Source organism: Lepus europaeus, chromosome 12 (assembly GCF_033115175.1).
Source record: "Lepus europaeus isolate LE1 chromosome 12, mLepTim1.pri, whole genome shotgun sequence".
NCBI lineage: Eukaryota > Metazoa > Chordata > Mammalia > Lagomorpha > Leporidae > Lepus > Lepus europaeus.
The window spans coordinates 71,632,753-71,658,019 of record NC_084838.1 but is presented as its reverse complement, the minus strand read 5'-3'; the positions used below and the strand labels follow the sequence as shown (position 1 = coordinate 71,658,019).

Below are 25,267 nucleotides of genomic sequence, written 5' to 3'. Positions count from 1 at the left end.
TTACTACACAGGTGGCTAATGTACACAGCATTGGAAATGCAACTTTAATTGTATCATCCTATGATTATTATTTAAGTATATCTGCTTGTTTACTTTGTATATTTCTATGCAATGCTCATCAAATCACTTGGAATACTTATTAAAACATAGAGAGTGGGGCCCCTCTCCAAAATTCCTCATGTAGCAGAAACAGGTTGGGCACCAAAAGCTGGCAATTTGAACAAGTTTCTGGTGCCACCGGTGTGGAGAACACATCTGGAGAACCACTGTACTACAGGATACTGAAAATGTGAAGTCCAATTTTTGTAGGAATGAAAGGAAAAAAGTGTTGCTTCAGAATTGCTAAATCCTTCACTATTTGCGCTGACGAAAGAAATTTCATATTTATTGGTAGCATCCCATGAAATTACCAAAATTTCCACTGCTATTATGGTTTTGAAGCATAACAAAAAGAACACATAATAAGTCCATAGAGGGGGCCCTTTCCCTGATAAAAGCCTGAGAAATGAATATGCATCTAAATCAACTTTGATAGAAATGGCAGTGTAAAAGATTTGATCCAGAGTCACTGACAAATTTATCCAACAGCTTTCCATTAGGAACAGCAAAACACATCAAAACAAATTTAAAAGGCATGTGAATGCCACATCTGCAAATTTTGATTCAGTTTCATTCATTCTTCCTGTGTACTTAAATTTGCCATTAACTGCTCATGTTGCACCTGTCATTACTTCATTTAACAAACACAGAATGAGTGCCTATCATGTGCCACTGTACCAGACATTACAGAACGGGGAGCAAATAAACAAAGCCTCTGCTCACATGAAGCTTATATTTTACTGGGAGAAAGATAAATGGTAGACAAGTTATAGATAGTCAACAGGAGGACAGAGAGTCATCAGCAAGGTGAAAAAAATGCTGCTTCTGTTGGAGAATGTTAGCGAAACACATACATGAATGATTCTGGACCTTCGGCCACAGAACACTTACTTGACCAATAATAAAGCTGAGGAGGAATCAATAAAGTTAGGAAGAAAACAGAATATAGATTCTGGGTGGGGGGGAGATAGTGATAGAGTAGCTGACTGCTAGAGATTAAGTCAATTTAATCTAGAAAGATGTCCAACAGATTTACAACCAAAGGCCACTAATGACCTTTGTAAGAGCAATTTCACTGTTATGTGGAGGAGAGAGCCAGCTTGGAAGAGGCTGAAGAACGTGCAATCAATCCTGAGAGGTTTTAATATGAAGAGGAAAAGAGAAAAGGCACTTGTTAGAGATGGATTTTGTCAAGTGGGATTTTTTAAAATAGATGAAAACAGGGTATATGTGTTTTTGAGGCCAACAAGGGTGCACAGTCCAGGGCACAAGCAGAACAAGGCACACTAATCTGCAGACAATTTGGAACGTTCCCTGAGAGACAAGTCTATGTACTCTGAGTTCTGCTGAGGACCATACTAAGATTTGTGGGTACTGTTCTCTCTAGAACCTTCTGTTCTTTACAAAGCTCAAACTCTGTGATCAGCCTTAGATTTTAATATAGCGAGGGTACTTTAGTCTCTTTTTGAGGCACAATCCTTGACTCTCAAACTTTCAAAATTCATACCCTCAACAAAGATTTCTCACTCTTGCTTTCAAATCTTTCTTCCAGCAGAAATGTTTATTAAGCTTTACTTTGACAATTTTATAAGCACAATTATACTAAAAGTGAATACTTTTTCAGACAATGTAAATTATTCTACTTCCCACTCATTACTTCCAGACTCTGAACTGGTTATTAAGTAATGGTTTGAACTATTAATCTCCAGTCTAAAGATAAGGAAATCCAGGTGCAAGTATGTTCTTATTTGCCTGGAATTTTGCAACTAGTCAGAGAGAGAAATGATACTTGTATATGGCTTTCTAAAGTGCATTTAAGAGAACTAATAATAGCACAACCTGGTTCTAAACCTAAACTGGGATGTATAGATTTCTTTCATTTTCTCATTTCTCAAAAAAAAGAGAAGGGGAGAAGGAAAATCAGGTGTTTAAACTCTTTTAAGTATAATTGTAAAATATATTGAACATGAAAGTGACAAATTGCCCTTCATATGGAACGATTTAGTTCTATAATGGATAATAATAAAAAGATATATGGATAGGCATTCAAATAATGACTCTCTTGAAAGTTCTTGAGCAAAGACATTGGATAGTGAAAGTATTAAATATGAACTTCTCTACATATTTTATGAATAGCTGACGAATTTCTATTTTCACATGAAAAATTTAATTATAAAAGTATAAAACGGGATTTTAAAATAACATGAAAAAAGATTCATAAAAATAAGATAAGTTTAATAACTATCAGTAATGGCATACATAATAATATGACATCATTATGTATAATATTTATTAACAATATTATTGTTCTGCTTTTTTGGTAACTGGTCATCCTTTATCCCCCAAATAACTCAGGATCAAAAGGCTGGTATCAGCAGATCGTGGAAAGGAACATGCTTTCAGAGTCAGAAAATAACTATAGAATCTAACTAGCTGGGCAAATTATTACTCCCTTCTGGGCCACAGAAGGTTCATATACAAAATAGAAGGGCTATAATAATTAATCTCCACAAACTTTCCCATATTTGACATTCTGAGAAGTTACATTTAAAAGTCTTCCACTTTTGGAGAAAGGGGGTGTCTGATGGGACTAACAGAACAGACCCCACTCTAACTTCATGCTCACTGCCAAAGACAGTTCTTTCTCCAAAAGGTCTTCCTGTGAAACCAGTAACACATCTGCTGAAACCCAAATCACAAGCGGATTCATAAACCACTTTTACCCCAGTTCGTGTGTGTAGATTAGTGAATTACAAATGAACGAAGCAAACCCTCTACTTCAATTTCTGAAATTCCATATAACCATTTCTTCTAAGCAAATAGCATTTGAATGATAGCAAAAAAGCAAAATTTACCTGCAAATATAGTAACTTAGTATTTCACTGAAAGAGAGGGGGAAAAAAAAGAGCCTGAAATGTATTCCTTTTAAGGGTCCTAATTAATCAATTAAAGGGTATGAGAAAAACAATTGGATGATTTTAGAAAAAGTGCTAAACTGTACAGATCAGCCAGTAATAGGCCTGCCACCCATTGCTTCTGATGCCTAGCTTTCTTTTCCTCCTGGTTTGTGTTAAAGCAGACCAGAGGATGCAAGTCAAGGGAGTGCCCGTGTCCCATCTCTAATCTTCGGTGGCCTGAACTACAAGTCTATAGTCACAGGCATGTTCTGTAGTAGTTTTTCTAAGGTAGACAATGCCCATGAGGAAAATTATATTCTCACTTTAAAACTTTCTGATCTGAACAGTGATCTGCCCTCAAGGAGACCCAACAGGCCAGTCCACTGCAGTGGTTTTCAATGTGGTAAGCCTGGGCTTCAGCAGAAGTCAGCTTGTGAAGAGCCCTGGCAGCTTTGCCAAGAGTTGGATCACTGGAAATGGACCTGCCCTGGAGTCGAAGGATGCCCAGGTCAGAGCCACAGATCTTACTGGCTCTAAGCTGAAAAGCCCTTCACTCAGCCCAACTTCCAAAGTGACCACTGCAGCTGAGGGGTTGGTCAAGTAGGGTCAGCAACATTGCAGGCAGAACTGTAAATTTCTTGTTAGAGATGCCCCCTGCCTTTACCTGGCCAGCTCTCCTCCCAGGCCAGCCAAGTAATGAAAGTCAACAGAGTGCCTTCCCCTAGGAGGTTCACACCTCCCTTAGGATATACCCCATGTGAAGAGATAGGTAGGTCTGGGCCTCTGAATTTACAAGGCCTAAAGCCCACCAGATTATTATCAAGCCCCTTCTCTCAGGTTCTATTTGCCTCTCAATCAGAAAACTTAATTGTAGCTTAGACAGCACCTTTCTTAGCTCCTCTAATAATGACTCTGTCCTTTGTTCTAGGCCCTGTCTAGTGCACTTGGGCCTCATTCCTTTGTAATCATAACCTCTACTCTACCACCAATGGCTCTACTCCCAACATGTGTGTACTGATGGTCCTCTTCCCCACTTAATGCTGTATAATTGTTCAAACCTGGTAAATGCCACTCTTAGGATCATTGGTTACTATCCTCACTCCGTCTTTTATGACCTTGTCTAAATATGATCAGAGTCGGCAAACTTGGAAGGCTTCCATATCCTTGGCAACTCATGACGACAGCCTAGGATGGTTCCTGGCGCCATAAACTAGAGTGTCAATTTGTTGGGTCAACAACAGGAGCCACTGTGCACTTGCTCCTCATGTGGGATCTCTGTCCTTAATGTGCTGTACATTGTGATTTAATGCTATAACTAGTACTCAAACAGTATGTTTCACTTTGTGTTTCTATGTGGGTGCAAACTGTTGAAATCTTTATACTAAATTGATCTTCTGTATATAAATAGAATTGAAAATGAATCTTGATGCAAATGGAAGGGGAGAGGGAGCGGGAGAGGGGAGGGTTGCGGGTGGGAGGGAAGTTATGGGAGGGGGAAGCCATTGTAATCCATAAGCTGTACACTGGAAATTTCTATTCATTAAATAAAAGTTAAAAAAGAAAAAAAAAGAAAAAAAAAAGAAAAAGTGCTAAACTACATGATGTTCAAGAGATGACAAAAAACGTGAGACACATCCACATACACATAGGGATTTTGAGTAACTACTTAACATTAATATATGATTGTACCACCTCCCCAAGTGTACCATGTGATGTTACTACCTATTATTCAGACAAAATAGTTCTGTGGCTCACTTTTTTAGAAATCTGGGCCTCTTTCTTATGGGACTTCTCAGTACCTTCAAAATGTTAATAGGATTGAGAGCGCTAGAGAGGACAGCAGTCAAGTAGGGTCCCTCTGTTTGTCTCACCCCAGAGCTCTTTCATGAAGACTAACACTTTCTGAAACACAGTTTAGGTCATGCTGTATATAGCTGATGGGAAATCTATAACTTAAACAGGAAGACTGGAAGAAGGCTGTCCGAATTTTTGACAACAGATATCCACACAATGAACATTTCTGCATTTGAAAACATGGATCTTCTCTAAACAGTGGGTAGGTTTCAAAGAGTGTTTTACAGAAAAAAAAATCTAAATACAGACTTCTTAATCTGGCCATAATATAGCATCACGCTTTGTTTCCACTTTGACTAGCATAGGTGCAAGGGGGAAGTGTGACTTAAAAAAGTAGGAGAGGGCAAGAAAAAATAACTTTATTTTTTAAAACTTTGGTTTCCTAGCTACAACAAGAAGTTTTAACTGAAATAGTCTCCGTCTACAATGTTTTTCACCTTGGTTAGCTACTGTCTTCTGAATGACTACAGATTATAAAATGTAAGAATCTGTTAAAATGGATATGCAATAATGTAACCTTTGGGAAAATGTCCTTGGAAAAACTAATGCAAAGAAACTCATCAATGGTATAGTTTGGGTTCCTACGGCAGCAAGGATAAAACCAAGTGAAGTAAAAATGAATTAAGTTGCCTACCCCCTGAGCGAAACTATTCTCCACCTCTCAGCATTGTAAAGCAGTCTCAGTCATTCAACTGAAATATATGCTTACTAACTCCCAGTGTTGTGACTGTTAGGCTGGCAGTAATTGTTCCTATTCACAGTGAGAACCAGGTAAACACTTTAGTATCATCAGATTACGATGATTACACACTTTCATAAGTGATGACACACATCCGTGAGGGCTGTCATCAGCCCTAGAGTGAGACCCCACGCATCATGGCTACACAACCAACATGAGGATGCCGGTGACAAGGGCACCAGTGAGTTGGTGTTCTTTGAGCATGCACAGGCTGGAATGCCAGGGGTTGAGTGCCTGAAAGACCACAATGGAGATCAGAGGCTCTGTCTTCTGGGAGTATCAATAGCAAACAGTGTTTATTATATCCCACAGAAGTGGGACTCTGACTATGATCGAGGTCAGGGATCAACCACTAGATAGCTATTAATTCAGTACAGTAGAATATAAAATATATTCTTTCCTAACACACATGGAAGAATAGCAAAAAAAGGAGCACAGAGATCCTAAAATGAATATGAGAGACAAAATTACAGTCAAATGTCAACACCACAAAATTATAAAGATCAAAATAGCCTAAGTTGAAACAAAATGTTTTTTTTTCAATCTATGTAGGAAAAATACTATAGATCTCTAGCAATCAAAATTTTGTGTATAATTCATGACAACAAAATGATAATTCCTTATTAAATATGAAAAAGTGATCCTACAGAAACTTTTTGTAAAAAACTATGATAGTAATGAGAAGTTTTAAAAGATGTGCCTGCACCTTTTCCCTTGTGACCAAGGGTGCACATATGTGAAACAATTGGCTAGAACTGAAGGATGCAATCTGGGTCCACACATCAGAACAAAACTAATTGGACTTCTGGCAAATGAACTTATGAAAGATCTCATTAGTTGTTATCTGACCAACAAAAGCAGTGAGCCACAGAAAATATATGCTGGTAACAGATATTTACTTTGAATCATTTCTGCACATAAATGGCCCCTCTTAAAGAATCAACTTGAGACGTTATCTTTCTGAGATTTTATGAGCGAATGAATTTATTTAATTACATTTACCTATTATGTGGAACACCCTAAATCAGGGATGGGGTGGTTTAAAATCGCAGACTGAGAATTAGCAGTGGGAGAGAAACATGCAAACAAATAACTAAAACACATACAATTACAGCAACAATTAAAGTCTATTAGGTGCTAAATATTCCTCAGGTGCATAAAAAGCACTTTTTGATAAGCTAATCCTCTCCATTTTACAGATAAAACAGTACAGCCCAAATTCACACATTTCTAAATAGCAGAGTCTAATCTCTCCAGCCCACCTTGGATGTGTACAAAATGAGGAATGACTGTGACAGCAACAGTACAGCTAACTCCCTCAATACCCACTCCAACTGCCCTTTTCCTTTGCCACCTTCTTCTGTCTATGCAGCCTGTATAGAAAAGACTCCTGTTCTCAGATTCCCCCTGGAGGTAACCATCACTAGGCATCACAGGCAAAGATGAAATGACAACCTGGTGACCTCCAGCAGTGTCCAGAAAACCATTTATTTTTCCTGATAGGCTACAGGTCCAAATGGCAGGCATTTTCTTTTACTTGCTATAAATGCCAACAGTATTTTGGGTTTATGATATAGATTACAAAATAAGACTCTAGGAAGTCCTGGTGCTATACAACGAACAGGTAAAAAAAAAATATTCACAGTGTGACTAAAATATGTGAAGAGTTATAGACTCACTGGAGTAACAGAAATTTACTGACTTTTTATTTTGTGTCTATAACCTAATAAAAGTAAATGAAGTAAAATGACAAGTTCCCATTCATGGAGAGTTCTTCCTAGTATGGGAAACATAAACATGCTTCTCATAGGATAAGGCTGGGAGGAAAATACATGGTATAATTCCTCTTTGACAAAGGAAGGATAAGCAGAGGAGCTGAGTGGAGTCCACATCACAAAGTAGGGAATGGTGTGTCAGTCTATCCAAACCACATAGAGTGGGGGTGGGAGGCAGGGGGAAAAGGAGATGAGGCAGGGAATGCTACTGCAGCACAGAAAACAGATCCCAAAACAGAGGGGGCATGAAGGAGGATTATCTGGGAGGAAAGACACAAAGTTGGTTATGTCTGGAACAGGTAGACAGTGAAACTACAGAAGTAGGAAAGGAAACAATGCCAACTGAAAACGTTGGATTTTATTTTGTAAGTAACGCAGGTGACACGGAAAGATTCAGTAACCAAAAGTGATAAGAAAATAGACAAGAGCTGGGTTCCACGGAAATCTTTCAGCTTTGTGCCATCTATCATGCACCAGGCCCTGTATTACATGTTTAAATATAGTCCCTCAAATCCTCACAACAGCTCAGGAACTGTGAGATTATCTTCTACCTCCCTGGAAAGAACAGTAAGGGGTTCGCATTTGAGTGCCCAGACTACAATTATAAAACTGATACAGAGGTAATACAAGATTCTAAGTTTTCACTTAAAATAATAATAGATAACAATTAAATTTGATGTATCACACATTCTTCCAATGTCAGAGCTATTGCGGTGGTGGTGGTGGAATTCTACCGAATTCCTGCCCTCATGCAGCTTAGTTTGATATCATGGGTATCAATGAAATCACTGGAGATACATTACGAATAAAAGAAAGCAGAGGTTATCACCATGGGGTACGCCAACACTGAAGGGAAGTGAACAGAAGAGGCAGAGGATGTGAATTCATTTCAGGTTAATCCAGAAAGTCAACAGGTTGCAAATAAAATCCCAAGTTGAAAACAATCCTAATGACTTGCAATGATTCCTAGTCCCTTTATGTAAGATAGGATCTTGAGTCTTATTCCAAATTGCCTGAAAATCCCAGTTTGTTTACAAATTTACATGACTACTGACGCAAAGGAAATCATTTGGTGGGGTAAGTTCAGAGACAGAAATAAGACTTTTGAATACCATGCAGTTTCATGTAGATGGATTTATTTAATAAATGTGGGGAAAAAAATCCCCAAACTCCTAATTATGATTTTTATATTAATTTCCAAAGACATACACTCACAAATTCACTTTACATAAAAAGCATAGGTTTAATAAGGTAGCATTAAAATACAGAAATCATTAATGATGTTTTTCTGAATCTTGGGAAAACTATCAAAGGGATAGCAATTTTAATATTTAATCTCCTATTAGGCTTAATTGGGAGGAAAATGAGCACATGGTCTTAATAAACATAGACAAGGCACTAAACATGAGTTTAACTTCAATAACTGTGTTCTGCTTATAAAGAATAGCGTGAAAACAAGGAAACAGGTTGGGAATACTAGGATGTGTTGAAAAGTATACTGTTTCTCTTTGATCCATGGATTAAAAAGAGCCCCACATATAAACTTACATTGCTCCATTGGTATAGACAGTATCACTTCCTTCCACATACTGCACCTGAGCTGGATAAACATGTTGTACCTGCTGCACAGTCTGTACCTGCTGTACCTGCAAAACAAATATTAGGACTTGATGAGAAGGAAATATGAGAATATACAGCACTAGATTTACCACTCATTTCTCTAGGAAGCTATCGCTGTGGTACAGTGGGTTAATTCGTCCCTTGGGATACCTGCATCATTTCACTGGTAAGTACTGCAATTTGTATTTCTAGGACTCTCAACTGTTTTTTAACATGAACACAATGCTAATATCACATACAAAACATTATATATTCTTCAATACCTAAAATTCAATCCTGTTCAAATTTCTTTGATTATACCATTGACTTCGTATTACCGGTTTATTCAAGCAGGATCCAAACAAGAGTGACACATTTTAATTTCTAACATTTCCCTCATTCTTTTTCTTTCCTGCCTATTACTTATAGAAGAAACTAGGTCATTTATCATTTAGAATCCCTGGCATTCTAGATTTGCCTAAGATCACCTCTGAGATGTCATTTAATATATTCCTCTATTTTCTTTATGCCATATACACTGGTAGTTAATTCTAGGTGCCTGAATAAGTTACAGTTTTGAAAAGTTGTGCACCTCGTACTGCATCCTATCAGTTGACATAGAATAGCTGCAATATTAAGTTGGCCCACTGGGGTCAGGTATTGTCAACTGTAGGCTTCTGCTTTAGGGCTCCCTTATCTATCTTCTACCTGAGCATATTACTAACCATCAATGACCATGTTCCATAGATATCTTAACTAATATAGAATAAAGATGATAAACTTAACGGTAGTCTAATCTTATCACTTGATTTATTAGTGGAAAAAGAATTTCCTCTCAACGATTTGGTTACTTTGAATATTCTAATAAGAAAAGTGGGATAACATTTTTATTTTAATTACCAAGCATTGAAAACAATGACTTCCTATCTTCCAAAAGTAACGAATGTGCTTTTTGTTTTGTTTCGTTTGGCCTTTTCCTTCATAATTTTCAGTTTTTCAAAATATTTGATGCTTTTCAATTCTAGCAATCTTTTGTTTGGCTAAAATTGTCTAAAATCTGACCAATGGTACTCTCTTCAAACTGGCTTCTATGACATGATCACAGTATCTGTCTTAACACCACTGCTTTCTACTGTAAGATATTCCAGGTTTATATCTCATATTTCCTGCCCCAGACCTGGAGTCAGTCATTTCTCAAACACCTTGGGCTCTTATTAGTGGAAAATAATATTTAAAGACTACAATCTGGGCCATGAGAGTGGTCATTATCAGGATGCTGTTCATACTTCTAGGCCTCTTCACTAAAGAGGGTTAAAAAATTCAAATATTTTTGAAGGCATAAAATACGTATCATAAATTCATACTAACTTTTATCAACTGATATATGCATTGAATATATCTTTGACCTAACATATGCCTGTATTTGTTCTTAACAATAAAAAATTTGGTTCCTAGACTTTAATATGATTATTAATTTGCCTTATGATGAAATGTGTGATAGTATTAAAAAATACCAATATTCTGGCTGGCGCTGCAGCTTACTAGGCTAATCCTCCGCCTTGCGGCACCGGCACACCAGGTTCTAGTCCCGGTCGGGGCACGGGATTCTGTCCCGGCTGCCCCTCTTCCAGGCCAGCTCTCTGCTATGGCCAGGGAGTGCAGTGGAGGATGGCCCAAGTGCTTGGGCCCTGCACCCACATGGGAGACCAGGAGAAGCACCTGGCTCCTGCCTTCGGATCAGCGTGGTGCGCCAACCACAGCGCGCCAGCTGCGGCGGGCATTGGAGGGCGAACCAACGGCAAAGGAAGACCTTTCTCTCTGTCTCTCTCTCTCACTGTCCACTCTGCCTGTCAAAAAAATAAAAATAAAAAAAACAATATTCTTACATTATGATCACCAAATACTGTTTTCTTCCATTTTTTGTCCCTATAATATTTGTCTCTAGAGGGCCGGCGCCGCGGCTCACTAGGCTAATCCTCCGCCTTGAGGCGCCGGCACACCGGGTTCTAGTCCCGGTCGGGGCGCCAGTTCTGTCCCGGCTGCCCCTCTTCCAGGCCAGCTCTCTGCTGTGGCCAGGGAGTGCAGTGGAGGATGGCCCAAGTGCTTGGGTCCTGCACCCCATGGGAGACCAGGAAGAAGCACCTGGCTCCTGCCATCGGATCAGCGCGGTGTGCTGGCTGCAGCGCGCTGGCCGCGGCGGCCATTGGAAGGTGAACCAACGGCAAAGGAAGACCTTTCTCTCTGTCTCTGTCTCTCTCTCTCTCTCTCTCACTGACCACTCTGCCTGTCAAAAAAAAAAAAAAATTGTCTCTGGAAATGTATAAATCAGTGGAAATAAGTCACCAACTTGATGCACAGTTAAATTCACATGTTTAATTTTATTTGAGTTTTAAAATTTGCTGTATTTACTTTTGATTTGATGTTACTTTATGGTTAGTGAAATATATATAGGATTTCAAAGTCAAAATTATAAAATAATGAATGCATTTGGATAGACAATCTCACTTCTATCTCTCTTGCCTCAGTTATTCTTAATCCTTCCCTGTAAACAAGTACTTCTAGGAAGTTGTGATTTGTCCTTTCCTTCCTTCTGTTTAATGTAAGCGAGTATTTTCGAGTGTACATTCAGGTAACTGTATGTGGACATACGCACTCATGCACACACATACATTGCTCTAAGATGTAGGGTAACACACCGGTGAGCAGAGCCAGATGCAGCTGAGTCACAAACTCTAAGGCCCCTCTTGCCGAAGAGACACAGATTTAAACAGCCATTCACACACTCACACCTCGACAAGAGCTACAGAAGCAAAGTGAGAGATAAGGTGCCTGGATTCAGGAACCGGAAGGAAAGACACAATGAAGAAACCATGAAAGAAAGACATGCCAGTGTCACCCTTCCCCTGGCTCCAAGAGGTGCAGTGGAGAAACAAACTTCATCTCCCACTTAGAAGAATGATGAAGTAAGTCCAGCCCTTAGACTTTAAACCCAGAACCAGGTATACCACAACAAAAACCATGCTGAAAAGGGCCCCATGACCCATGCTCCAGGCTCTTACCTGCAGATGAAGTCTTTGAATGCTCCTTAGCCATATGGCCAAGGACCTGCCTCCACTCTACCCTCACAAATTCCAGCAGACAGTGGAGCAAGACTCCCGCTGCTGGAAGGATGGGCAGAAATGGAAACTAAGGACTCTGATTTGGAGTTCAGAGCCAGCCCGGCCTGCTGCTGCTATGAGACAGAGCACAAGATTAAAATCCAAAGGCCTCTATCCACAGGCCACTGTTTACAGATGGACCCTGTAGAGTTGCCCCAACACCAAAATAAGATCTGCATTCTGGTTGGGGATAAACTTGTTTTAGCATTTATCACCACCTGTGTCACGTGGGCTTAGCATGTACTCCCAAGATGTTAAAGAACCTGGTGACTCTGAGAGTCAGGTATGACCCAGACAAGTGCCAGCCTTGAAGGCCATGGACTGCCTTTATCATGGCCTCCCCCTACCCCCGCAACCTTGGAAAGAAAGCAGTGAACCATAGGACTGTGTTGTGGGACTCACATGCAAGGATGGTAAAATCCACCACTAGACAGGTACCAATCGTCCCTGTCACTAGGCCAGCACCACAGATGGAGCTTCTGGACCTGTCCTAGTACCAAGTGAAATACAAGTTGATGAGATGTGTGCCATTATCTGTGGCTTGTTGCAGCGACCTTGGTCTGTGAGTCCTTGCCAGCAGTAGACGTCCCATAGTAGTGTGGGCTTTGGTCCTACCCTGTGCTGGGCTACTTACTGGCTGTGGCTCCAGGTGAAATCTACCCTTGTTGCTTTGGTGGCCACAGGACTATGAACTACACAACTGAACTAGACAACTCCCTGGTCCATCCTGAATGGCACACCAATTAAGAGACAAATCTGAGATAACAGCTTACTCTAGGACTGAAATAGCAACACAGCAACAGCAGACTTGCTGCAAACTTCAGATTAGGGTGCCATCTAGAGCTGAAATAGCAGAAGTATCCACAAGTTCAGAGAAAAAAAGCAGATTGCTTAGAATTTCTGGAAGACCAGATTACAGAGATTGGAGGCAAGAACATCTGGAAAACTCACCTCACAACCAAAGTAAGGTACTAGAAGTCAATCATGTAGGAATTAAAATTGTCAAATGCAACCTAAAAATGTACTAAATGGGGCCGGCACCATGGCTCACTTGGTTAATCCTCTGCCTGCAGCGCTGGCATCCCATATGGGTGCCAGGTTCTAGTCCTGGTTGCTCCTCTTCCAGTCCAGCTCTCTGCAGTGGCCCAGGAGGGCAGTGGAGGATGGCCCAAGTGCTTGGGCCTCTGCACCCACATGGGAGACCAGGAAGAAGCACCTGGTTCCTGGCTTTGGATCGGTGCAGTGCTGGCCGTGGAGGCCATTTGAGGAGTGAACCAACGGAAGGAAGACCTTTCTCTCTGTCTCTCTCTCACTGTCTGTAACTCTACCTGTCAAATAAATTTTTAAAAAATGTACTAAATGAAATTTTATATTACAGAAGTCACCAGTGACAACAGATCAACACAAGAAAGAAACCATGAACTTGAAGATAAACTATTTGAAAATACACTGTTGGGGGGAGAAAAAGAATCAAGACAAATAAAGAAAATTTATGAGAACTTAGGGAAAGCAAGTATCCAAGATACTGGGGATTAAGAAAAGAGAAGCGGACCGGTGTTGTGGCGCAGTGGGTAAAGCCGCCGCCTGCAGTGCCGGCATCCTATATGGGCATCAGTTCGAGTCCCTGATGCTCCACTTCCGATCCAGCTCTCTGCTGCAGCCTGGGAAAACAGTTGGAAGATGGCCCAAGTCCTTGGGCCCCTGCACCCACATGGGAGACCCGGAGGAAGCTCCCAGCTCCTGGCTTTGGATCAGTGCAGCTCCAGCCGTCGCGGCCAATTGGGGAGTGAACCAGCAGATAGAAGACCACTCTCTCTGCCTCTCTGTCTCTCTCTCACTGTCTATAACTCTACCTGTCAAATAAATTTAAAAAAAGAAAAGAAAAGAAATAAGAAAACAATCTGGGGCCGGCACTGTGGTGCCTGAGACTCCAGCAACCCATATAGGTGACAGTTTGACTCCCAGCTGCTCCACTTCCCACCAGCTCCCTGCTAATGCACATGGGAAAGCAGCAGAAGATGGTCCAAGTGCTTGAGCCTCTGCCACCCATGTGGGACACCTAGAAGAAGCTCCAGGAACCTGGCTGCAGTCTAGCCTAGCTCTGGCCACTGCAGCCATCTGGGAAGTGAACCAGTGGATGGAAGACTCTCTTTCTCTCCCCCTCTCTTTCCCTCTCTCCCTCCTTCCCTCTCCTCTTCTCTCCCTCTTTTCCTCTCTCCCTCTTTAACTCTTTCAGGTGAATAAAATCTTCTTATTAAAAAGGAACTTCCATTCTGCATTGTTATTTCTATAAAAAACAAAAACCTTATTTTCAAAAGGGCCAAGGACTTTAACTTCACCAAAGAAGATGTGCAAATGGCAAATAAGTATATGAAAAGATCTTTCACATCATATGTCAACAGAGAAAGGCAAATTAAAATAGCAATGAGATATCAAAACCCAGAATACTAGGGCCAGTGTTATGGAATAGTAAGTTAAGTGGCCACATGTGATGCTTGCCTTCCATATCTAAGTACTCATGGGAGTCTCAGCTACTCCACTTTCATCACCTGCTAATGCATCTGGGAAGGCAGCAGGTGGGTTCAAGAACCTGGGCCCCTGCCACACATGTGAGAGACACAAACGGAATTCCTGGCTCCTGTGTTCAGCCTGCTCCAACCAGGGCTGTTAGGGCCATCTGGGAAGTGAATCAGAAGATGGAAGACCTGTCGCTCTCTGTCTCTCTGTCTCTGTCTCTCTCTTTCTCTCTCTCTCTGTCTCTCTGTCTCCCTCTCTCTGTCACTGTGCATTTCAAACAAATACATAAATTAAAAAACATTTTTTTAAAAAACATTCACAGAACACTGAATATAAGGAAACACGGGCAAGGATGTAGGAAAAAACTCTCCTCCACTGCTACTGGAAATGTATACTGGGAAAACCACTTTGGAAGACAGATTATCAGTGTTCTACAAAACCAAGCCATTCGAGGCCACCATTGTGGTGTAGTGGGTAAAGCCATCGCCTGCAGTGCTGGCATCCCATATGGGCCCCAGTTTGTGTCCCAGTTGCTCCATTTCTGACCCAGCTCTCTGCATGGCCTGGGAAAGCAATAGAAGATGGACCAAGTCCTTGGGGCCCTGTACCCACATGGGAGACCCGGAAGAAGCTCCTGGCTCCTGGCTTCAGATCGGCACAGTTCCGGCTGTTACAGCCAATTGGGGAGTGAACCAGCGGATGGAACACCTCTCTGTCTGTCTGTCTGTCTCTTTCTCTCTCTTTCTCTTTCTGTATGACTCTTTCAAATTATAAATAAAACCAAAACAAAATAAAAACAAGCTATTCTAACCATGCACTAAAAAAAAAACAGGTTCCTTGCAATTCACCTCAAAAGTTGAAAACATACCCACACAAAAAGCGTGCAGCTTTATTTATAACTGCCCCCAACTTGGTGGCAACCAAGATGTCCTTCAGAAGGTAGATAGGTAAACCAAGTGCAATCCACCCAGATAATGGAATATCATTCAGCTCTAATAACAAATGAGGTATCAAGGAATGAACTCATTTGAAGGAAAGGTAAATATGTATTACTCAATTTAAAAAAAAAAAAAACAATCTGAAAAGCCTGCATAATGCATGATTCTTATTCTAGAAAAAGCAAAACTATGGAGACTAAAAAAGATCAGTATTTGCCAAGAGTTAGAAGAGACAGATGAGGGGCTGGCCTGTGGCGTAGCAGGTAAAGCTGGCGCCAGCAGTGCCAATATCCCATATGGGTGCCGGTTCTAGTCCCAGCTGTTCCTCTTCCGATCCAGTTCTCTGCTATGACCTGGGAAAGCAGTAGAAAATGGCCCAAGTGCTTAGGCCTCTGTACCCAATGTGGGAGACCCAGAAGAAGCTTCTGGCTCTTGGCTTTGGATCGGTGCAGCTTCGGCCATCTGGGGAGTGAACCAACAGATAGAAGACCTCTCTCTCCCTCTCTCTGCCTCTCCTCTCTCTGTGTAACTTGGACTTTCAAGTAAATAAATCTTTTTTTAAAAAAAAAAAGTATAGGCCAGCGCCGCGGCTCACTAGGCTAATCCTCCGCCTTGAGGCGCCGGCACACCAGGTTCTAGTCCCGGTCGGGGCACCGATCCTGTCCCGGTTGCCCCTCTTCCAGGCCAGCTCTCTGCTGTGGCCAGGGAGTGCAGTGGAGGATGGCCCAAGTCCTTGGGCCCTGCACCCCATGGGAGACCAGGAGAAGCACCTGGCTCCTGCCATCGGATCAGCACGGTGCGCCGGCCGCAGCGCGCCAGCCGCGGTGGCCATTGGAGGGTGAACCAACGGCAAAAGGAAGACCTTTCTCTCTGTCTCTCTCTCTCTCTCACTGTCCACTCTGCCTGTCAAAAATTTAAAAAAATAAAATAAAATAAAATAAAAAAGTATTCTTAGATAGAGAGATGAACACGTGGAGCACAAAGGATTTTTAGGAAGTAGAACTACACAGGTGTTCCAGCAACAGCCAGCCATAGCGATTGTCCTTACTGAAAATCTAGGGCATTTAAACCACAAGGGTGAAGCCTTAGAAGAGACTGAACTAGCTGTAGAGAAAACACTTTAGTCCCATCCTAACAAAGCTTAAAAAAAAAAAAAAAAGCTTCGAAAATATTAATTTGAATTGCAAAGGGCTTAACTGCCTACACAAAACAAAATATAACATTTTTAAAGGAAGACTCAGAATCCAGACATACAACACACTAGGAATCATAATGTCTAACAGCCAATAAAAACTATTCAACATATTTAGAATCAGGAAAATGTGATAAATACCCAGGAGAAAAGCCAGTCAATAGAAAGAGATCTCAAAATGGCCAATTTGAAGGCACAGTCAGGTACAGTGAAATAGCTACTATAAATAGACTTATTATTTAAAGGAAAACATGAACATAAAAGCTATAAAGAATAACAAAATATGATTTGCATGATACAATATCCGAAATGCAAAAGTGGGATTAAGATCAGATGACACAATGAGGAAAAGGTTGGCCGGCGCCGTGGCTTAACAGGCTAATCCTCCACCTTGCGGCACCGGCACACCGAGTTCTAGTCCCGGTTGGGGCGCCGGATTCTATCCCGGTTGCCCCTCTTCCAGGCCAGCTCTCTGCTATGGCCCGGGAAGGCAGTGGAGGATGGCCCAAGTCCTTGGGCCCTACACCCGCATGGGAGACCGGGAGAAGCACCTGGCTCCTGGCTTCGGATCAGCGCAATGCGCCGTCCTCAGCGGCCATTGGAGGGTGAACCAACGGCAAAAAGGAAGACCTTTCTCTTTCTCTCTGTCTCTCTCTCTCTCACTATCCACTCTGCCTGTCAAAAAAAAAAAAAAAAAAAAAAAAAAAAAAAAACAATGAGGAAAAGGTTAATTTGAAAGTCTAGCAGTAAAAATGATCTGCCATGAAAATAGATGCAGAAAAGAAATAATCAGGAACAGAACATCGATAAACTTTGGGACAATACTAAATAGTCTAACAGCGTAACAGGAACTCCAGCCAGAGAGGTAACAGAAAATTCAAAGAGAGGAGTGGAATATTTTTCAAGTCTTAATGAAACTATAAACACACATTACAAAGATGTCCAATATACAACAGTGGATAGACACAAAAACCACATTAAAGTGATTTACAAAGAAGTGCTAAAAACAGAAAAACGTTAAAGCAAATGAAAAATAAAAACACATTATATCCTGGGCAACAAATGTTAGCATGACGGAAAAGTTCCCAGTCAAAAATAATGTCCAAGACAACTGAAACATGTATTTAAACTAGTCAAAGAGAAAAAACTGTCAACTTAGATTTCCATAACCAGTGACATATTCTTTTAAAATAAAGGAGAAATCTCTTTTTGAAAAAACAAAAAGTTGAAAGAATAGTTCTCAAATAGATATGCCATGAAAGTAAAAGTTCCGCACGCTAAAGAAAAATAATGGAAACTGTGATAAATAAATATAAAGAAATGAAGAGCACCAGGAAGGAGAAGTTTGTAGGTAAATTATACAGGTATTTTTGTTTGTTTTCTCATCTTTTAATTTTCTAAAAAGGATAATTACTATTTAAAATTAAAATAGTATCAATACATAATGAAGTATTCAGCATACATTATAAGTTAAATGTATGTACAACAAAAACAGCACAAAAAATAAAAGTGGCAATTGAAAACATTTTGTAATATTCTTTTTAATATTAATATTACAGGAAAACAAACTGTAATAAATTAAATATATATACTTAAAAATCTTTGAACAGACACTAGAGAAAAAAATAGTACAGCCAATAGTGGGAACAGAAGGTAATACTAGAAAACACTCAATAAATCCAATAGGAGGCAGAAATAATGGCAATGAGAGAACAGATGGGAGTGCTTAAAAAAAAAAAAGACAAAATGATAGAATTAAATGCAGTCATTTTAATAATTATACTTAAGGGCAAGATTTAATTCTTGTTTGCTGAAATCGGCAATAATGTAAGATCCAATTATACACTAGCTACCAGTAAGTACTTTACATATAAAGAGACAGATATGTTAAAAATAAAAGGATACTGGTATATTGTGGAAGCAGTCGCCTACAACACTGACATCCCACATGAGCACCAGTTAAGAGTCCCAGCTGGTCCACTTCCAATGCAGCTCCCTACTAGTGCACCTGGAAAAGCAGCAGAAGTCGGCCCAAGTGCCTGTACCCCTACCAACTATGTGGGAGACCAGGATAGAGTTCCCGGCTCCTAGTGTTTACCAGGGCAGCCGTAGCCATTGCAGCCATTTGGGGAGTGAACTAGCAGATGGGAGATCTCTCTCTCTCTCTCTCTCTCTGCTCTGTGTGTGTGTGTACATGCACATGTGTGTGTGGGTGTGTCTGTTTCTCCCCCTCTTTGTGTATTTCTATTTTTCAAGTAAATAAATAAAATCTTTAAAAAATAACAATTAAATAAAAGTAACTTAAAAGATAACTCTTATAAATACCTCACCGTAAGAAAGACAGAGTAGCTGTATTACTATCAGTCAAAGTACACTTCAAAACCAAGAACCCTGCCAGAGATAAAGGGATTATTTTAGCAAGAACATTATGAAGAAGAAATAATACAAGTAAATCTTGTTTACCCAAGATGGAGTTACAAAATGCATGAAGCAAAACTGACAGAAGTACAGAAGAAAGGATGAAAATTCACAAGTATAATTTGAGTTTTCTACACTTCCTCTCTGTAGCTGATAAACCAGAAACACAGAAAATGAGTAAGGATACAGAAATCATCAACCAATGTGATGTAAATCATGATCCAGGCAACAATAGAACAGATGTGCCTTCCGATGCATACGCACACGTATTGGGAAACTTCAAAAGCAGAGGAACAGGGCCAGCGCCATGGAGTTGTAGGCTAAGCTTCAGCCTGTGATAACAGCACCCCACATTGGCACCAGTTCGTGTCCAGGCTGCTCCTTTTCTGATCCAGCTCTCTGCTGTGCCCTGGAAAAGCAGTAGAGGCTGGCCCAAGTGCATGGACCCCTGCATTCATGTGGGAAATCTTGAAGAAGCTTCTGGCTCTGGGTTTTGGATTGGCTCAGCTCCGGCTATTTTGGCCATTTGGGGAGTGAACCAGTGAAATGCAGACCTTACTTTCTTTCTTTTTTAAAAAAAAAAACATTGATTTATTTACTTGAAAGTCAGAGTTACACAGAAAGAGAAGGAGAAGCAGGGAGCGAGAGAAGTCTTCCATCTTCTGGTTCACTCCCGAATCGGTCACAATGGCTGGGGCTGCACTGATCCGAAGTCAGGAGCTTCTTCCAGGTCTCCCATGTGGGTGCAGGGGCCCAAGGACTTGGGTCATCTTCTACTGCTTTCCCAGGCCACAGCAGAGAGCTGGATCAGAAGTGGAGCATACGGGACTCAAACTGGGATGCCACCACTGCAGGTGGCGGCTGTACCCACTATACCACAGTGCCGGCCCCCAGACCTTTCTTTCTGTCTCCCTCTCTCTCTCTGTAACTCTACCTCTCAAATAAACAAATAAATTTTTAGAAAAAAAAAACCATGAAAGCTGAGGGATAAAACAAGCAGCAACAAATCTAAAATGATTAAATAACATAAGCATGCTCTCTGACTAAAACAAAAAATAAAATTCAAAGCTGCAGACAAAAAGAAATCAGAAAACCCCAGAATATTTATATAGTGAACAACACACTTTTAATATAACTCATGCTTCAAAAAAGAAATTACAAGGTAAATCAGAAAATATTTTATGTAGAATAATATTGAAAATAGACCAAAATGCATAGAGAAGAGCTAGAGATGCACATGGCTTTAAGTGTAAACTTTAGGAGGAGAAAGTCTAAAGCGATAATGTGTTTCTACATTAAAAGAAAACATCAAGAATGATTTTAACCAAAAATAAGTGAAATTGATAAAAGAGAAAAATGAAAAGCAGAAAGAATTAAAATTATTAAATCAATGTATACTTATCAAAAAATGAAAATAAGATATAAATATATCTTATAAATAACAATCTTATAAATAAAAATCTTATAAATAACAAGTTCCAGGAATGAAAGAGTAGATATTTAACTGAAAAGTGATCCCTGTTAAATATAAGAGTGGGAATAAGAGAGGGAGGAGATGTACAATTTGGGACAAGTTCAATCAGACTTGCCCCAAATGGTGGAGTTAGAAATGTGCCAGGGGATTCCAATACAATCCCATCAAGGTGGCATGTACCAATGCCATCTCACTAGTCCAAGTGATCAATTTCAGTTCACAATTGATCACTCTGATAGGTCTAAGAGTCAAAGGGATCACATAAACAAAACTAGTGTCTGCTAATACTAACTGATAGAATTAAAAAGGGAGAGAACAATCCAACATGGGAAGGGGGAGACACAGCAGACTCATAGAATGGCAGATGTCCTAAACAGCACTCTGGCCTCAGAACCAGCCCTTAAGGCACTCGGATCTGGCTGAAAAGCCAATGAGAGTATTTCAGGCATGGAAAGCAAAGACACTCTGGCAAAAAAAAAAAAAGAGGACCTAAATGAAAGATCTCTGTGAGTGAGATCCCGGTAGAAAGAATGGGTCATCAAAGAAGAAGGTACCTTTCTCTGAAGGGAGGAGAGAACTTCCACTTTGACTATGACCTTGTCTAAATAAGATCAGAGTTGGCAAACACAAAAGGCTTCCATAGCCTTGGCAACTCATGACTAGAGCCTAGGGAGATTTCTGACACCATAAACAAGAGTGTCAAATTGTTAAGTCAACAACAGGAGTCACTGTGTACTTACTCCTCATGTGGGATCTCTGTCCTTAATGTGTTGTCCAATGTGAATTAATGCTATAACTAGTACTGAAACAGTACTTTACACTTTATGTTCTGTGTGGGTGCAAACTGATGAAATCTTTACTTAATATATACTAAATTGATCTTCTGTATATAAAGATAACTGAAAATGAATCTTGATGTGAACAAAATGGGAGAGGGAGCGAGAGATGGGAGGGGTGCGGGTGGGAGGGAAATTATGGGGGGGAAAGCCATTGTAATCCATAAACTGTACTTTGGAAAATTATATTTACTAAATAAAAGATAAAAAAAATAAAAAATATTGACCGGTGCCATGGCTTAACAGGCTAATCCTCCGCCTTGCGGCGCCGGCACACCGAGTTCTAGTCCCGGTTGGGGCGCCGGATTCTATCCCGGTTGCCCCTCTTCCAGGCCAGCTCTCTGCTATGGCCCCGGGAAGGCAGTGGAGGATGGTCCAAGTCCTTGGGCCCTGCACCCCATGGGAGACCAGGAGAAGCACCTGGCTCCTGCCTTCGGATCAGCGTGCTGCACCAGCCGCAGCGTGCCGGCCGCAGCGCACCGGCTGCGGCGGCCATTGCAGGGTGAACCAATGGCAAAGGAAGATCTTTCTCTGTCTCTCTCTCTCACTATCCACTCTGCCTGTTAAATAAATAAATAAATAAATAAAAAATAGGTAAAATAAAAGAAAGAGTAGAAATATTACTATGCATTTTAAAGTCATAATGGAGTTAATAAAGCATATAAGTGAATAAATTCAATGGCTCTGATAAAATGGACAAAGTCCTTAAAAGACATTTTATCCAAACTGACAAAAGATACTTCACCCTCAGAAGTACAGAAAATTGAATTTAATCCCATAGGGGAAACTTCAGACCCAGGAGGATTCTCTGAGGAATTCTAGCAAACATTTCAAGAAGGCGAAAAGTGCCAATCTAACACAGATGTTTTAAAAATAGAGAAAAAGGGAATGTCTCCCAACCACTTTTATAAGGCTAGCTGAAACATGAGATGAAAACTAGTAGAGATGTTATAAGACTACAAACTAACTTTCCTCGTATACAGAAACACAAAATCTTCGACAAAATATAAGTAGATCGAATCAAACAATATATGTACAGTATATGATCACCTCAACAAATGCTGGAGAAGCAGTGGAGAAAATTCAACATCCATCCAAGACGGAAAACAAAGTGCCATGCTCTCTCCCCCACTACCTCTCTCTGTTCCCTCTTAAGCAAAAAGATGGCAGAAAGATTTCACAATCCTACAAAGACATTTATGAAAAACCACAAATATTATATTTAATAGTGGAAGACAGATCTTTAGCACTTAAAAATCACTTTTTTCTTAATATGATTCCTCTGTTTAAATCTTACGTACCCCTTTTCATATTTTATATTAAAAACAAAAATAACTCTGACCAGAATGCATTAAATCCTTCCATTAATAACATCTGAACCTTGATGAATATTTCCAAACACAGCCTCTCTGTTCCTTTATAGCCACCCATTAAAAACTCACACAATCTTGCTACCTTCTCATTGCTCATATTGTGTTCTCCACATAAATTCCTTTATCAACCAGTAAAAATTCACTATGTCCTTCTAGATCTGATTAAATATTTAGTTTCTCTGAAAAGTTTCTCATAACTTATTTTATTCCATGAGAACCATCTCCTTGTTTTTGCTCTCCAGACTCATTTCACAAGTAATAACTGGTTTTAGTGATAATGCATCCAAAACAGTGTAGCAAAATCAGATAATTTAGAGCTAGGGTCTCTACTTTAAATCTTTGTGCTCCTATTGGCTTTTTGTATATAAGAGTTGTCAATGTATTCCTTTATGCAATAATTTCTTTGTGTATGAAATAAAAATAGCATCTAATTATCATAAAAGATCTTTCTAAGGATTGAAAGCACTTAAATATAAAATTTAGATACAAAGCATAGTATAGGCCTACATAATACTTGCAATAAATCTTGCATAATTATGAGCCTACCAAATTAGTCGAAAACAAGAGTCTTGTCTTTTACATCTGTGTAAATTTCATTTTTATATCCAACTTGCTTCCAGCTATAAATATGCACAATAATGTTCATCTACAACCCCTTAGAATCATGAGAGTCTATAATTAAAGTAGAAGTCAAGCTCAAATGCGAAGAATTGAGGAAAAGAAATCTGGTTAGATGCTGGCTAACTCATCTAGGACAGTAATATATAAATATATCTGTTGATCACATGGAAACTTTACAGTAGGATGACAAAACAGGGCATAATTCCTCACATTACCTTACAAGTTAAGGAACTGACAGAAAGAGCAAGTTCAATAATGGAAGTACTGAACGACATGATGTCATTTGTGATGCAACTCTTATTATATACAGTATATATGGTTTTTCTATTACCGTTAAAGAAAACTGGGCTGAAGAGACCCTTGCAAGAATTTAGTGTTGGTGAGAAAATGGAATTTGAGATACTCTTTATAGCTTCACAATGTACTTCTCCAAGGGTATAATGGAGGTGGAGGAAGTAAAATAAACAAGTGAAAAAGGAGGAGAAACAAGAAAAGGAAAATTAACCATACTACATAATATGATATGTATGGGTCACTCCAGCAATTAGAAACTACAATCCTTGAAAGACTTTTTTTTCTTAGTTTTAGTTTAGTCTTTGTCATTTGAGGGTTTTGTGTTTTTGTTTTCACAGTGGAACACTACTTTATCAGTAAAGATAAATTTGAAAGTTGAAGAAAAGCCCTCCTCTACTTCAAATTAAACTCAGTCAGGTCCGGGAAGGGAGCGGTGTTCATAGGGCCAATGCAACTGGACTTCGAAACTTGACCACAGGATGGAAAATGAGAATGGCAGTGTTCCAGCCCATTTCTACCCGGGGCTCAAGCGCTCATATGGAGCAGTGACTTCTTTACACTTATTGGTATATTCCTAAAGACATCACAGTAGCATAAATACACAAATATTTAATAATTACTCAATAAGATGAAGGAAATGCCTGGCAAATATCTGTAAAATGTAGAGTAAGTATCTCCCAAATCTGGATAAATGAATTATTTTGTAAAAATAAAAATAATGAAATCACCAATAAATGTTTATTATTCCAAAGTAAAATGATAAGATTACTAATATATCATTATAAGTAGAAGGTGGGATTTTTAAAATAAAGTTGAAAACTTCTTTCTCTGAAAGAACTGTTGTTCAAATTGTTTCAATTTTGTTTGATACTGCTTGTATGTTAAATATTAAGTTCTGTCCACTGATTAAAATTATTATCTATTACACATTTACTTTCTATATTAGTTGCTATTACCTCAGTGCAAGAAAAATTTAGGTGAGCATTTCCTAAAATCATAGGGAAACCAGTCTCCTAGAGGTATTTTACTTCCATCCCCAAAACTTCAATTCTCACCTCTTTTTGTGAAATCTATAACCTGATACATTTGCTGCTTGCCCTGATACAAGCCTTTAGAGGAGAGGGAGATGATAAAAAGAACTCTATAAGAAATCCCCTTTCACACTTAATTTTCCTTAAAGATTTATTTATTTATTTGAAAAGTGATGTGACAGAGATATCTTTCATCTGCTGATTCACGTCCCCATCAGCCAAGACTGGACCAAGACGGGTTAGGACCCAGGAACCACTGTCAGGTCCCCAACATGGGCAAGCCCTTGAGCTATCATCTGCTGCCCTGCAGGATGTATTAGCAGGACGCTGCACTGGAAGCAGATTAGCCAGAATTCAAACCAAACACTCAGGTATGGATGGGATGCAGGTGTCCTAAGAAGTGGCTTACCATTTCACCAAAATGCCTGCCCCTTTCTCTCCTAATTTCATTG

At 39.8% G+C, this 25,267-nt stretch overlaps 1 protein-coding gene across 5 annotated transcripts in view; it reads right to left on the bottom strand.

The window, feature by feature from the left end:
* The window catches only part of RFX3 (regulatory factor X3), a 340,737-nt gene that overhangs the window by 133,591 nt on the left and 181,879 nt on the right, over positions 1-25,267 (bottom strand). For all 5 annotated transcript variants that reach the window (XM_062208334.1, XM_062208338.1, XM_062208333.1 and 2 more), the window contains one exon: positions 8,913-9,010. In XM_062208334.1, the coding sequence (XP_062064318.1) occupies positions 8,913-9,010 (98 nt within the window). The remainder of the gene's footprint in view (positions 1-8,912; positions 9,011-25,267) is intronic.